At 44.9% G+C, this 15,395-nt stretch overlaps 1 protein-coding gene across 2 annotated transcripts in view; it reads left to right on the forward strand.

Annotated features, from left to right (window-relative positions):
* Positions 1 to 15,395, forward strand: part of GALNT17 (polypeptide N-acetylgalactosaminyltransferase 17) — a 187,282-nt gene that overhangs the window by 70,111 nt on the left and 101,776 nt on the right. For both annotated transcript variants that reach the window (XR_010615970.1, XM_065694808.1), the window contains exons 4-5: positions 3,528 to 3,702; positions 6,167 to 6,364. Coding sequence is in view for 1 of the 2 variants with exons in the window: in XM_065694808.1 (XP_065550880.1) it covers positions 3,528 to 3,702; positions 6,167 to 6,364 (373 nt within the window). In the remaining variant the exon portion in view is untranslated. The remainder of the gene's footprint in view (positions 1 to 3,527; positions 3,703 to 6,166; positions 6,365 to 15,395) is intronic.

The raw sequence follows: 15,395 nt of genomic DNA on the forward strand, positions 1-15,395 counted from the left end.
CAGAGGAAGGTTTTAACAGGACTGCAAGAGGTTGAGCCATGTCTCAGCCTTTCCATTGTGCTGGTCATAGAATCACAGAGTGGTTTGGGTTGGAAAGGACCTAAAAGCTCATCCAATTCCAACCCCCTGCCATGAGCAGGGACACCTTCCACTAGAGCAGGTTGCTCCAAGCTCTGTCCAACCTGGCCATATCTGGTCTAACCCAAGGGCTGAATTATTCCAATTGCTCAAACTGAAGATGTGTTGCTTAGTTGTAGCTGACCTGGTGCTGTGACGCTGGTGCTCATGTCCGAGGCTTTTGGGCACTGTGAGAGCACCGAGGGGAGCAACTTTTGTTGCTTGGTTTGTCTCTATGGGAGGAGCTTTGCCTGCAGCCCTGTCTGAGGATTGATTCATGCTCTTGCTCCCCTCTTCGCAGGTTCCTCTTCAATATTTGCAGGCAAAAAGCTTTGGAGACTCACTTGCTTCCAAGTCTTTCCTGCACAAGTTCTTGTATTCATTTATTGCCTGCTTAAGGCATTTCTTTTGTGAGTTCACGGTGCAGAAATCCAATCTGTGATAGCTCGGGTGTTCCAGGCAGGCGAGAGCGTGGGACAAGGGAGGGCTGATGTCTCCAGTGGCACTGGGGTGCTCCCAGCCCTGACTCCTGTGTCCTCCAGCCTTCACTGCTCCTGATAACAGCCTTGGGCTCTGTAGACTTTCCCCACCCAGCTCAGCCTTGCAAACACCCCAGAGTTTTCTTTAGGGGTGTAGAGGAGGTGCAGTCCATTCCCTGGGACCACCTGGGCATTGTTGTATAAGAAATGGTAGTTTCTTGAGCTCCTCTGGTACCGCTGGTCTTTGCTCCTTGCTTTGTGTGGCAACAGGCGATTCCCACCTTTCATTCTGGAGACCCCAACAGAATATGGGGAGGCTCGGGCAGGATTTGTGGTGTGCAGCACTGAGCAGTGGATGTTCCTGCTGCTGCTTCTGGGCTTATGTCCGTGACAAGGTTACCTTCAGTGGCATCAGGTGGTTCAATTTCTCTGGCAGGCCTATTTCCCAGAAAGCTCATGTTGATGACAAAATTCTTTGCAATAGGTATCATAAGTCATTACAGCTGGCAGATGGGATTTCTAATAGAGCAACAGATCTATTGGATTCTAGTTCCTTGGACTTGCCTATCAGTGAAGATCAATAAGGACAGATGGAGAGCAAAAGCAGGATTGAAACTGAGCTTCATGGCAGTTTCAATAGAGTTTTTCTCTGGAAAGCTTCCTTGGAAGTAGCTCATGCAATGGCGAAGACCCCTGTTCACAAATACTATGTGCAAATATTGGTTGCATCCTTAGTAAACCTGACTTAGGAATGATGTGGGTGTGCTCCGAAGGATGGTCCAGTGGGCTTCCTCACAGGATGCACAAGTGTAGGGGGAAGGAGTGCCAGAGGTACAGAAAAGGGAGGAGTCTTATTCCATTGCAGTGTTTAGTTTTGACCAAATTACTGGTTGTGTAGCCCATGTAGATGTACCCACTCAGATAACTCATTGGTGCATGATTGTAAGTGCACAAGTGTGCATCATACTCTCAGCAGATCAGTTCTTCACCTGCTGGTGTACAGCATCCTTTCAGTGAGGAAGAGGACGTGGCTGTGGCCCCCCAGGGAGTTCCTGATGAGCTCCCTGTTACACAGTGTGATGAGCATAAGAATCTCTTAGGCTTCACCCTTGTCTGCCTCTGAGCCGTGACGTTACAGTTCTTCCCTGTTCCAGTACAGCTGTGCTCTCCTTCGAGCTGCTCAAACAATGCCTTGGAAGATTTTTCCTGTTTTCCTTTGATTGAGTTTAAAAATCCTGTTTGAAAGTTGCTTTGATTCTCTAATATAGCCTCTAATGCAGTGGTCTGCAGCATTGATGACTTAGCTTAGGATAAAGCCACGTGAGATATTGCTGCTGTGCTTGTGGAGTCTGTCAAAAAAAATCTATGTCATCTTAAACCCACTTGGGAGAGTTGTGTCCATAAAATACTGCTTTTTCTCCCAGTGGCTCAGCATGAAATGCAAGTTGCTGAGTTATGGATGTGCGTGATGCAGATGCTTTGAATTGAGGAAGGGGCTCATTTGCTTTATTCTTTTTATTCCCACTTCAGCATAAAAGAGAAATGAGACCTTTGGGAAATTAATGCATGAAGGGAACCGTCCCAGAGAGACAGTTTGAAGAAAGCGCAGTTCCTGTGCTTGGAAGAAGGCAAGGAAGGGAAGGGAACAGATAAAGCCCTTTCCTTTGATATCTTGGGCTAAGACCAGTAGATGGGCCTTGCCATTTACTCTTCTGCTCTCCACTGCCTTGTTCCCTTTATGTGGAAACCCACGAGTGCTCATGTGTCAAGTATCTTACCATGTGGATTATATCAATGGTGACTTTTTAATCCCTTTTTTTTTTTTTTCTGGAAAGACAGTATATGTGAAGTGTAGCAGACTGTAATCTGGGATCATGGACCATATCTTAATTTTCTGCTGTCCTAGAGCCTCATAGGGATTAAAAGACATTGTCAGGAGCTGCTTTTATGGTGTTAGAGTCCGTGTTGGTGCATAGTGGTATTGCTTAGCTTCTACAGAGTTCCTCTCATCAGTAGATCTTCAGGCATTAACTGCTGCCCCAGGAGGTAAAAGGAGCAAGGTTTCTGGCAGAGTACTAGCACTTTTCTAAACTGTTGAAACTACATACTAGAGCTTACCCCTTGTTGCAACCTTTCATATGCTTCCACACTCAAAGTCCTGTGTGTCTTTTATACTAAACACTTGTAACTATGAAAACGTTTAATGCTGGTAATGACTTCAGGCTGATAGATCCATTATGTTCTCGGCCATAGTACATACAGGGGCTTACACAACATAATTAAATGATGTGCAGTTTCCAATGGACAGAAGATACGTGGTATGAGGATCTTCTGAACAAAGCCCCCGTCTCTTTCATCCTATCATAAAAGCAGGGGGAATTTCAGCTTTTTCTAGTGGCAAAGCTTGGGGAACATACAGCAAATGCTAAGCCTGTAGTAGTGAGGCTGAGTAAAAAGGATAGTGAAGCTCATACAAAGTTTTGATGTAGTTTAAGTTATTTCAGGTGGGTTTTGCAGCATTTCTAGCTAAAATGTCCATCAGAGACTCTGAGCACTGGTGTTTGGTATCCATGGGTGTCTTTTTTATTCTGTTCTTCAGTGGGTTGATGCGTAGATATTGCGAAGCAATCTAGCTGGCCTCTTGGTGCCGTTTGCCTCTAGAGATGGTATTTGGGCTCCCTTAGTCATTTGCCTGCCTTAGCAATGTTCTTGGCAGCGTTTGATTTCTTTTGTACAGACTGTGGTCAGTCTACCGTCGGGTGGTCTTTTGCAAATCAGCATTGATTGACCCTAAATGATCATATCCCTCCCAGTGGTGTTTAGAGATGTGTGGCTCCATTAAGTTATGCTCATATCCATCATTAAAATGGCTTTATTTTAGGTGAAAACTGTTACACCTTCTCAGTGGGTTCTCTGACTCTTCTTCTCTAGAGGAACTGAAGGCACCACTAGAAGAGTATGTCAATAAGCGGTACCCAGGCCTCGTGAAGGTGGTGCGCAACCAGAAGAGGGAAGGTCTTATCCGAGCTCGTATCGAAGGCTGGAAAGCTGCCACTGGCCAGATCACTGGGTTTTTTGATGCTCATGTGGAGTTCACTGCTGGCTGGTAGGTGCTCAACCTCAAGGGGTTGCATTAAACAAGGGACGGTCCATTGCTTTGTAAGGATGGATTTGCAAACAAGCTTACACTGGCTTAGTAATCCTGTCTTCCTTCTGTATTGAATGGCTACTGATGAGATAGGATGGGAATATACAAGGAAATCCTTTCTGTAATCCTTTTATATTCCCTCCTCCTATGCTTGCACAACTCCTGTGCCCTCTTTCCATTTTCCAGGTTGCTTTCCCATTCACAATTTGAACAGAGAGTAACATCCACAAGAAAAATGCTTTAGCAACTGGTAACAGTTATGTGCAGTTCTTGAATTCTTTGTAGCAACAATGGAACCAAAGGGTGTCCTCAAGAGCTGTTCTTTATGTTATCTATAGTCCCACGTAGATGTTCCTCTCTTCAGGTCAGTAAGTCCTCACTCCTGATTTTACTGATACACAGAGGAATCCCCCATCTACTGAGCTCTTAAAACATCCTTTCTAGGGATAGTGAGCTTTTCTGCAGTGTTGGCTTGGTTCACTCTTGTGTAATGTACCCACAGCTGTCACTGGAGGCACCAGGAGTGCAAGTTACTCCTGGTGTTGGCTGGCTGAACCCTGGGCAGTCAAGTGGCTCATGGGCTGCACCCTGCTTGGAACACATTTGTATCTCCCAGAGAGTAATTTTGCAGCTATAGAGTCTGTATGTCCCAAGGGAAAAAAGACCCTTTGATAGTCCTGCTATTTAGAATCATAGAATAGTTAGGGTTGGAAAGGACCTCAGGATCATCCAGTTCCAACCCCCCTGCCATGGACAGGGACACCTCACACTAAACCATCCCACACAAGGCTTCATCCAACCTGGCCTTGAACACCGCCAGGGATGGAGTACTCACAACCTCCCTGGGCAACCCATTCCAGTGTCTCACCACCCTAACAGGAAAGAATTTCCTCCTAATTTAAACTTCCCCTGTTTAAGTTTTAACCCGTTACCCCTTGTCCTGTCACTACAGTCCCTGACGAAGAGTCCCTCCCCAGCATCCCCATAGGCCCCCTTCAGGTGTTCACCCTGTTCTGTCCAGGAACATGGTTATTTTCTTGGATTTGGGATAAGTCTGGACTAGTTAAAACATGGTTTAAACAAAACACATCCTTCATGGCCCTGCTTTCCAGAAGGGGAGTTTTCAAGCCAGGCTTTCCAGCCTGTGGATCATGTTTTCATGCAGGATGTCCACCCGTGCATGACTGCACAGGATTTGGTGTGTAGTTATCTTGCAGATACACATCACAGTTTTACACAGTGTAACTACCCAGGTGGAACAGAAGGACGTGAGAGCAGCTGTGTTGTGGCAAATCAAGAGCCTGCCCAGACGCATGCTGTGACACAAACCTTAGCCAGAAGCTGTGAGCACCTTCCCTGAGCTGTTCTTGGCTGTACAGTTGGGCTGTGCTGCAGAACTGGCCCCTAGCTAATGTATCATCTGGTTTCATTGCTGCTGCAGTCAAGATGTCAGGAAAGCTCAGCTTAAAAACATGGACTTTTTGAAAACTAAAAAGTTCAGAATATGGAATTATTATTTAATAATGATTTCTTAAACCAGCACACCAGAGAAAACATGGGGTACTGGCTCTGGACGAAAAGATAAAGTCCATTTTTGGAGGCTTTAATTCATTTCCACATCTTAAAACCTTTGTTTGTGAAAGTAATCCTTTCCGTGTGTTGAAAGCTTCAGCTGGTCCATGAATTTGTGTAGTTGGTTGTGTTAGGAGAGCACTAAATTTCCAATGGCAGCTCCACGCAAGGGATGTGTCCAGGTGGGAAGCTTGGACGAGTGGGAGGTTGACAGGCATTGAAAGCTGGGGTCACTACTGACTCTGTGAGGAGCCTCCTGACAGTCCAGGCTCCCCTAGCTGGGTTTTGCTGTGTCTCCATGAAGACGTGATGCCACTTGTGAATGGGAGACAGGAGAGCTGGGCTTGTTCAGCCTGGAGCAGGCTCCAGGGAGACCTTAGTGGAGCCTTTCAGTTCTTTAAAGGGGCCCATAAGAAAGATGGGGAGAGACTTTTAGGCCTTTTGCAACAGGATGAGGCGTGATGGTTTTAAACTGAAAGAGGGAGATTCAGGCCGGATGTGAAAAGTTTTGTACAATGAGGGTGGTAAAACACTGGCACAGGTTGCACAGAGGGGTGGTGGATGCCCCATCTCTGGAGACATTCAAGGCCAGGCTGATGTGTTTCTGAGCAACCTGGTCTAGTCGAAGATGTCCCTGCTCATTGCAGGGGGGTTGGACAAGATGACTTCTGAAGGTCCCTTCCAACCCAAATAATTCTATGATGCTATTCCATTCTGTTTACTGAATGGCGGCAAGAATATCAGTTTTATTATCCTCGTTGAAGTGCACAAGCTGTATGAAAGCTACAGTGTCCATCTGCAAATCATAGGAGCAATTAACCATCTATTCCCATGCTTTACTTCTTTTCAGGGCTGAGCCAGTGCTTTCACGGATTCAGGAAAACCGGAGAAGGGTCATTCTTCCCTCCATAGACAACATCAAGCAGGACAACTTTGAGGTGCAGCGTTACGAGAACTCTGCCCATGGGTACAGCTGGGAGCTGTGGTGCATGTACATCAGCCCCCCCAAGGACTGGTGGGATGCTGGAGACCCTTCGCTGCCCATCAGGTATGGCAAGAGCCCGGGAGCCGCTTGCTCTCTGTCACTGGGATCCCAGAAGGCACAAGGCAGGAAGATCGAACAAGGAAGCTTGGAGGGGTTGGATGTAGCATCATGGCATGAGCCAGCTCAGAGAGGCTGGAACACAAGCTGGGAAGGGTTTTGTTAAGGTGATGGGGCTTGGAAAGGGGTATTATTGGTAGCAATATGCAAAAAGACTGGGGGAGTGTAGGAGCTGTGCAGATTTGTGCAGTCTTATGTTTAACTGCGTATAACATGAATTACATGTTAAGTTTTGCAAATCATAAGGAATGAGGTAATTATTCCTGTGTAATGAACTGAACATGAATTCATGAAATACAGCATGGGTTTTTCATGTATAAAAAGTACAAGGGCAAAACTTACATCTTCGGTTGCTCTGTCACCAGCTCACAGGGTTGGCAGAGCTGAGATGTTGTCCCAGCTCCTCCAGCTTTCAGGTGTGGGACAAGGCCGTTGGGACAAAGCAAAAGGAGGAGGGGAGGGAATTGCTCAGTGCTATTCTGTATGAGGGTATCATTGGTTTTCCCTTGACAAACCCTACATATCGTGTAAGACGCTATCTCTGACCAGGAGTAGTTTTCTAGCCAGGTGAACAGGATATATTGCTCCCAACTTGGTTAACATGGAGAAGGCTTGTCCTCAGGCATCTAACATATGCATATGTGCAAATCCACGCCTGATCCAAATTCTGAAGCAATGATATAATCCCTGCAAATTCGGTCTGTTCCCATTTACACAGACCTTTTTTATTCCTATGGGCTCCCTTGTTCCAGACAGCATGTTCAGCCATCAGTGGAGGAGTTGACAATTTATTCTGGACAGGAATCAAGTCTTTGAGGAATAAACAGTTATTTTAACCAAACGCAAGCTGCTGGACTTGTTAAAAGAGGGGCTGAGTGCCTGGGGCACGGAGAGGGACAAGCTGAGGAATTCAAAAGCTTCTGCAAGTGAGGGTGAGCAGTGTGGTGCTGGCAGTCCCTACATGGCTCCGGTGCCCTAACTGGAGTCCTCTCTGACTGCAGCACACCCCAGGAGCTTGTTGTGATCCAAAAACTGGGCAGGGTGCGTTGAGGAAACAATCCACCCAAACATAACATATAAACATAGGTCATGTCCTTCTGTTCCCTTGTCCTCCTAGCATGTGGTTTTAATTTCAGTTTCAGTGTGCTTAAGGGGGAACTGTTAAGGAGGGCAGGCTGTGGCAAAGACACATGGGCAGGGATAGGTTTTTTTGTGGGAGTTAGTGTTTGATGGCAGGGGAGAAAAGAAGGGAAAGAGAGAGGGAAGAGTGATTGACTGAGGAGGAAAGCTGTGGGGAGCTGAAGGCCTGTGTTATTGTGGAGAGGTGGAGTGGGAAGCTCACTACCTAATGCGAAGGGAATGTCAGGGTTTCAGGATGTGGCTTTGCCCATGCTTTCTAGGTACGAACCAGTTAACAAAGGTGGTCACCAAGGCCAGGAGTGTAAACGTGGGAGCACACGGATGATGGACACTTAGACACAAATCCAGATCTGTCAACACACTTTTTTTCCTTGGTTCAGTGCTGGGAGCCAGCAGGTATTGCTGAGCTCTGAGTGCTGCCTGGGGGTTTCATGTACTTCTGATCTACTGCTTTGTGAAGGGCTTGCTCTGGGAGTTGTCTTCTGTTGGCCAGAATGATGTATTAGGTTGTTCTGGTGCTTGTTTTATCATAAAAATAAACCCTATGAATAGTGCTAAAGTGTGAACGGGATATCGAGCATCATATTTCTGCATTTAAGCAGATTGCAAGTTACTGTTCAGGGGGAGCTGGAGGTGTGAGAGGTTTATCCATCTGCTTGGGGCTTCCTGCGGTGTTTCTGCACCAGTTACATCCCCTTTAGGAGACAACCTAGGAGGAGTTGATGCCCTGTGATCCCTCTGTCATCTGCAGCCTTGTCATCCCAGGGGTCTGCCTGCTCAGCTCTTAAGTGCTGCTGAGTTAAGCCACCAATGACTTAGAAATCAGAAGAGGCTTATGGAGATACTTGACTGGCAGCTGCAAGGATGTATGTCATGACCGTCCATTCTGGCTTTATTAAGGGCATCTCTAATGTAAACACTGCTGCTTGAGGCCATGGTGTGTGGGAATTGGAGCTCAGGGGTTACTGAGAGCCAGGACACTGCCTCCAAAGCCAGGTTTGGCAAAGGGGTTCTGCAGCCAACACCGCAGACTCCCAGTGATGTTTAATAATGAAGCAACTTGCTAAAATAACATTGTTAGCATGCACTGGGGGAAGGATTCTGAGAAAGATAAATGGGGAGTGTCCACAACAAAAAGCTAATGAAAAATACTGTCTCATTGCATTAGGTTGTGTAACCACATACTGACCAGAAATAGATGACTACAGTTATTTCTTTGTCATATAATGCTATGAAAACTATGCATTTTATAGCAGTATTTGCATGAAAGGGATACCAGTGCAGTGCTCCATGTAATTATGTATGGGATTAGAGGAAATCCTGAAATTATAGTACACAGAGATACATTAGGTGTTTTAGAGGCTTGTTACGATGAAAGAGTGGGAGCAAAGTGAAGCGGTTTATTTCTTGCTTGGGTTTAACTTGGTGTATGGGGGTTATGGCAGCCCCAGAACAGGAGTTCCCTGCCCGTGAGAGGTGCTCCAGTGTGCTCGTAAGGGTCAGTCTCTACCAAACACTCAGCTGCAGAGACTGGAGACAGACAGCTCTGTGAATACATTTGGAGGCAATTTTCTCTCATGGATAATTCACAAGATGTAATTATCCAGGCAAAGAGAGCTGATGGCATGAAACCCATCTAAACTACGGCCCAGTCTCAAACTGGCTCCAGGCTCCTGCTTTATCCAGTAATTTCCCTGCAAGAAATAGTCTCTCTCAATGCCTCGGGGGGATGCTGGTTTAATACCTGGGTTCTGTAACATGTCTTCTTTTGTATTTTTTCCCCCATTAACATTTAAAATCCTGATGCACAAAGATACCCTCAATCTCAGCACTCACTTGTGCATGCATTTCACAGTTAGACTTCCCTCGCCAGGCTTACAGACTTCCTCTGACTGCCTCTGCCCAGAAGATAAAATTATGATTACAGCGTAATGTATCATGTCGAAATTAGTTCCCACAGATGAGGCAAGACAGTAAGTGGCATTTGAAAGGGTCATCATATAGATCCTGATCTTCACTGGCATGAGCTCTTGCAGAGATATTTTGATTTCCTAGTTCAGATGATGCTAATGAGTGTATATAAATGAATACGTGCTTGCATTACATACCTGGCTATGCTTTGCTCTAGGAGATGTAGCCAGGATTTATCCGATTCTTTGTTGTTAATGATACACATTGATCTGAGTTTACTGAGAGTCCAGAAAACCTCTGCATCGGCAAAATGGAAGAAGGTTGACACCTTGCACAAAAGCTGTTTGGAAATGCTATGAAACTGCAAATGGATGGACTTGGGGTATCCCAGGGGAGATCCACCTTCTCGTTATCTCCAGGAGTGATTCATTTCCTACCTGACAGAATGTGAATTTTTGGGGGCTTCTTGTGGTCTGGAGGCTGTCCGGCGGTGCATCACTGATGGGCTGTGAACTTCAATGCCAATGGTTTCTTCTGCCTGACTTACTTAGTTTCATGCTACATCAGGTTTTGCCAAAAAGCAACTTTGGAGAAATTGCTGATACCTGGAAGATCTACAGTGAGATGTGCTGATTGTGCTTTGGTTGCAAGACTCATGATTTATAATTACATATGTGAGATACTGATGGCTCCAGGGGTCTGATTCAGGAAAACAATTAAATGCACTCTTGCATCTATGCATCTTCAAGAAGCCAAGCAAGCAGATAGTGCATATTAAGCAGCTTTGAGCAGGAGGGACATTCACCTGAGCATGGAAATTGAGGTTGTCCTGGTTTTCTACTGGCATTACTTCATGTATCTCTTCAGGGAGGAAAGAAACTTGAATCTTTGTGGCTTGGTCAGTGAGTCCATTGACAGTGGTGTGACCCCACTGTTCCCAAACAATAGATTATTTAGGTTATAATGAATTTCCTGACTTTCTCTCTGTATTTTCCACATTTGGCTGGGTGGATTGGTTGAGTCCAACAGGCAAAAACACTGCTGAATAGCTCCATTAGTCAGCACCCCACTGTAATGTGTTGGGGCTGAAGGACAAGTCCTCGGGTGACTGCAGTGATGCCTCTTTCTGACCCTGCAGTGCTCGGGGTACCAGCTGGGAACCAGCTAGCAGGTTAAATTGGAGTTTGGATGGGGCTTTGCTGTTTTATGTAGTATTTAATCTTTACTGGTGTTGGAAGACAAAAGCTCATTTAATTACTATTAAGATCGCTGTGAGGAGGAAATCGGTTTTGAGAGTTATGGATTGTAAAAGAACAGAAAGGCTGTTAGGTTTGGGGGTTTTTGAAGATGAAAATAATGTGAATTGACCCACCCAATTACCTGTTATCTCAGCCTCACAAATGTTAGTGGATTTGTTCTTGCAACATACTTATGAAAGAGCAAACTCTTATCCCTGGTTGCGTAAATGATGCAGAGGTTGAAGTGGAAAGAAACAGGGGATTTAGGTGATTGAATATGACACAGGAGTGGAGAGAAGGTGCTAATTCTATTGCTTAAGAAAATGCTTGTGGTGCTTTATATAAACTGTTCCCTCAGTCTTAAACTGCAAATAGTGTTGAGGTCTCCTGCTCTGGTTGCTGGGCATTTAATTTACCATAATACCATGTGGATTTTGACAAGGGCCTGCAGGGACAGGACAAGGAGGAATGGCTTTAACCTGCCAGAGGGGAGACTGAGATGAGCTCTTAGGCAGAAGCTCTTCCCTGTGAGGTTGCTGAGGCGCTGGCACAGGGTGCCCAGAGAAGCTGTGGCTGCCCCATCCCTGGCAGTGCTCAAGGCCAGGTTGGACACAGGGGTTGGAGCAAGCTGCTGTAGTGGAAGGTGTCCCTGCCTGTGGCAGGGGTTGGAACTGGATGAGCTTTAAGGTCCTTTCTAACTCGAATCATTCTATGATTTCTGGTGGTACTATTATATATCTTTATCTAAAACTATATGTGTATATATTTATATATTTCTAATTTCAGAAACTACTATTTACGTGTAACTGTGAGGAAAGAGCACAGTTTCAAGGATTACTTCGTGGGTTTCTGATGGTTTATCGTGAAAAAGCTCAAACTCCTTTGTCCTGGGTTTACCAGTAGCCGTTTAAACCACGACATCCTTAGACAACAGTTTGTACAAAATGCTGAATACTTGTTAAATCAGTGCTTCCTGACTGCAGCAGCTACAAATTGCAGGAAGATTCCTGTTTCTGTATGAACACAGTTGTAAACATGTTCTTGCTTTTCTGGAGTAACTGCTTTGGAAGTCAAAGGGAAAGCTGATTTCCATAGGAGTCAGACGTGGGGTACTAATGATAACTTGCATTTGGAAACCTCACCTGATATGTCTGAGAAGATCCTTGTACGCAGGTGTTTGCTTAGAGGGATTGGATGTGTGTGAATGTCACAGCTGCAGAAGCTCATGTAGCTCTTTCATGACTTCATATAAAATTTAAACCAAACAGAAAGATAAAATAACGGTAGTGACGATCAGTCTCAGTCTCTAAAGCTGCTCCAAGAAAGCAAAGCTTTGTGTTGATCATCAAAATGCTTTCTCTTCCTTGAAGTCTGATTCTACTCCAGGCTTTATACTCACTGTAATTGCATGTCCAGGGGTCAGCATCCTGCTGTCAGGTTTGTAGCAGAAATCCTGGTGACCTTGAAGTATGTTGGACCAGACCTAAGCCCAGTGTTGGGAACATTAAAGATGTTCTTCCACAGGCAGGGTTTTGTTGGTGCTTCTGGAAAGTGAGCTTCTGTATGTAGACATCTGAATAAATCAAACCCATCCTTAGTGTGGTTGCTGGAGACTTGTGTTTCCAGGTATGTGGCTCCTAAGGTATGGTCACTATTGGCTGGTGCAGAGAGTGGAGGTCTCTGAAAACTTGGTAACAAACTAACAGGAGAAGAAATGGAGGGGGATTTTCATGGCATTAATTTGGGGCAGTGTTGTTTGGGCTCCGACTCTAGGAGAGGGAAGATTTAGGTCATAATCATGACATCAGTAACTTCATCATCCACCTCAGCATTAAATTAAAACCATCAAGTTTTTTACCAGCATCAGAAGTACTTTGACAAGAACCTTTTCAGTTGTTTTCAGTTTGAGTTTTCCTTTTAGTCGTGAGGGGGTTTTGGGGATTGATTGAGGCCACAGATTTAAAAGCATACATATAATTGACTCCCTTGATTTTTATCTTAAAGATACTGGGGAAAAATGAGCCTCAACTCCCTGTACAAAGTGATTCTCTCTAATTTTAAGCTCTTAAACTTCACAGTGTCCCTGTGATGTTCCGTTTGGGTACATTGAAGCTCAGCTTGCTGGTGTCATGCCTTTTTTTGATGAATTCTTCATCTGATCATTGTTAATGCTACATAATTCAGTGCAAAGTGTAAAAGAAGGGGGTCTAACAATTTATGATAGTGTCAGATTTTGTCAGATGAACAGATTTATGTCACTGCCTGAAAAATCATAAAGCCTCTGCTGAGGGTGCAGCAGAGATTTAAGCATATGGAGCTGGTTCATGTGATGACCAGCTGTCTTCATGTATCTTAGTGCTGCATCTTGTTTTAAATGTGTTTTATTTCCCTCAAACTGCCCTTGGGATTGCAAATGTTGGCTGGTATGGACACGGTGGAGGGACCCCAGTGGGTTTGTGTATGGCTGGTTATGACAAATGACCTGGAAAACGCAGCATGTGTGTGCTTTATAGGTAGACCATTTTGGAGCATGGAGTGGGATTTGGGTGCAGTATTAAATAGGTGCTCCAGAGAAGGTGTGTTCCTGCTGGGACGGAGGATACCCATCCTTTGAATCTGGAGCCTTCAGGCCAGCTTGGTGCAGATTTAACCACCCGTGCATCCAGGAGCCCTTCCCAGCCTTGAGTTGGGGGCTTGTTTTCATTGAACCCACTGCTCCTTGCCAAACTGAAGGCGTTATTGCAGGTAGAACTTCAAATCCTTCTTCAAGCACCCAAGTCAGCAGGGTTTCTTCATGAAGAGCCTTTAAATCTGAGCAAGGGACAATTAACATGTGGGCTTGTCCCTTCAGGAGGTGAACAGAAGGTGCAGGGAAGGGATCAAATCCTCCTTCCTGGAGCGAGTTATTGCTTATTGCTATAAAATGTTAATGTAATCCGTTTCTATAAAGCAAGCAGGCTGGCCATACTGGAAGCATTTGCCTTTGTATTTTTAAAGCTTTGCATCAGAGAAGTATTTTGATTAAAAAAGAAGAAAAAAAAAAACCCAACAAAAGCGTGCTCCTGATTTAAAAAAAAATAAAAATAAATAAATACACTGAGATAACTTTTAATCTGAGCCCAAGTCACAGAAACCGTCTTCATTGATGTCAAAATTGCTTTAGAAAAGGAAAGAGTAAACAGGATTTGGCCTTTAATTTTGAAGGGTTTTGATTTTTCCGAGGCATTAAAGAGACAGAAAAGATGGGTGTTGAATTATTTAACAATTGCTAGTAAAATTAAGCTTCAGGCAGCCTGTTTTCACCGAAATAATCTTCTGAATAAAAACAAAACAATCTGGGGCAGCACCAATATACAGAGCTCGCATCCCGCTGACTGAATTGTTTCAGAGTAGTCCATGAAGTGGTTTTGCAAGTCAAAGCCAACCAGAGCCTCTTCTATGGTCTGTTTGCACTTCCCCTAGGAGAAAGCTACTGCTGATGAGATTATACAAATGTCTTTTCTCTCTAAATCCAGCACCGAGGGGAAAGCATGCAAAAAGCAGTTGTGGGAATTTGGCGCTTGGAATATCTTTTTTCTTTGGCAGATGGTATTTAAGTGACTTATTGGCCAACCCCAATCTATTCTCATTAAGAAGCAAGTGTTTAATGACTTTGGAGGTGGGTGTTCAAAACAAAGAAGTGATAATCGAGCCGATTGCGCTTGGTGACAAAACACAGCAGCCCCTCATCAAACAGACTTAAAAGAGTGTTTGGAGCAAGTGCTGAGGGCTATGATTTTCTTTCATGTGCTCTTTAATTTACTGTCCTTTTCAGTCAGTGGCACATAAATAGGCATAGTTTAAATTAAAAGGAAAAATAGATCGTTATTATCATATCCATCAGTTGAGGCAAGAAGTGTTTGATGCCTTGGGAGCTCCCAGCTGTTTTGGGAGCACAGGAGGCTTTTATAAACTGTCCTACTCTCTCTGTGCTCAGAGCACTGACTTGCTGCTCTGTGTTGGATCGTCTAAATCAAATCTTGAGGTTACATCTCTAAATGCTTTCATTGTGCTTGTAAAGCATCTTCACATGGGTGTGAGCAGCAGGCTTGAACATCGAGTGCTTCATGGGCAAAACACGTCTCGGGGGTTGTCTGTTAAACTGAGGCTTGGCAGGCATGGAGAAGGAGGCTGTGGTCATGGCTCAGCGTGCTCACTTTGACCGTCTGCAGCGGTGCAAGTGCCTGGTCTCTGTGCTGGTGAGCCCAGGGAGGTTTAGATGAGATTTTAGGCAGTTCTTCCCTGTGAGGGAGGCTCAGGTTTGCAAGTCTTGATTCATTCTTCCCAAAGCCCCTGTGTGGAGGGGTTTTGAAACAGCTCTTTCCTCTACTAGGCATTAGATTGATGTCTCCCAAAGGCAGTGGTCCAGTCTGGTACCGTCACTGCTCAGTTTTTCTTTGCAATTAGAAAACCCATCATTCATTTCACAAATGTACACCTTATAATTGCCTGCTCAAGCTCCCTGTTTGGTGTCAGTGTTCTTGTCAAGCCCAGGCCTGGGAGAAAAGAGCATCTGACAGGTTTCCCAGGGCTTGGCAGAAGTGCTCCACAAATGCAGTTTCCATGTGGGATGTGATGACCATGTGATATCCTGTTTCTGGCTTCTTTGTTTAGGGGAAAGAAGTTCTTTCTTTCCCTTTTTTCACTCC

Source organism: Lathamus discolor, chromosome 14 (genome assembly GCF_037157495.1).
Source record: "Lathamus discolor isolate bLatDis1 chromosome 14, bLatDis1.hap1, whole genome shotgun sequence".
NCBI classification, from domain to species: Eukaryota; Metazoa; Chordata; class Aves; order Psittaciformes; family Psittacidae; genus Lathamus; species Lathamus discolor.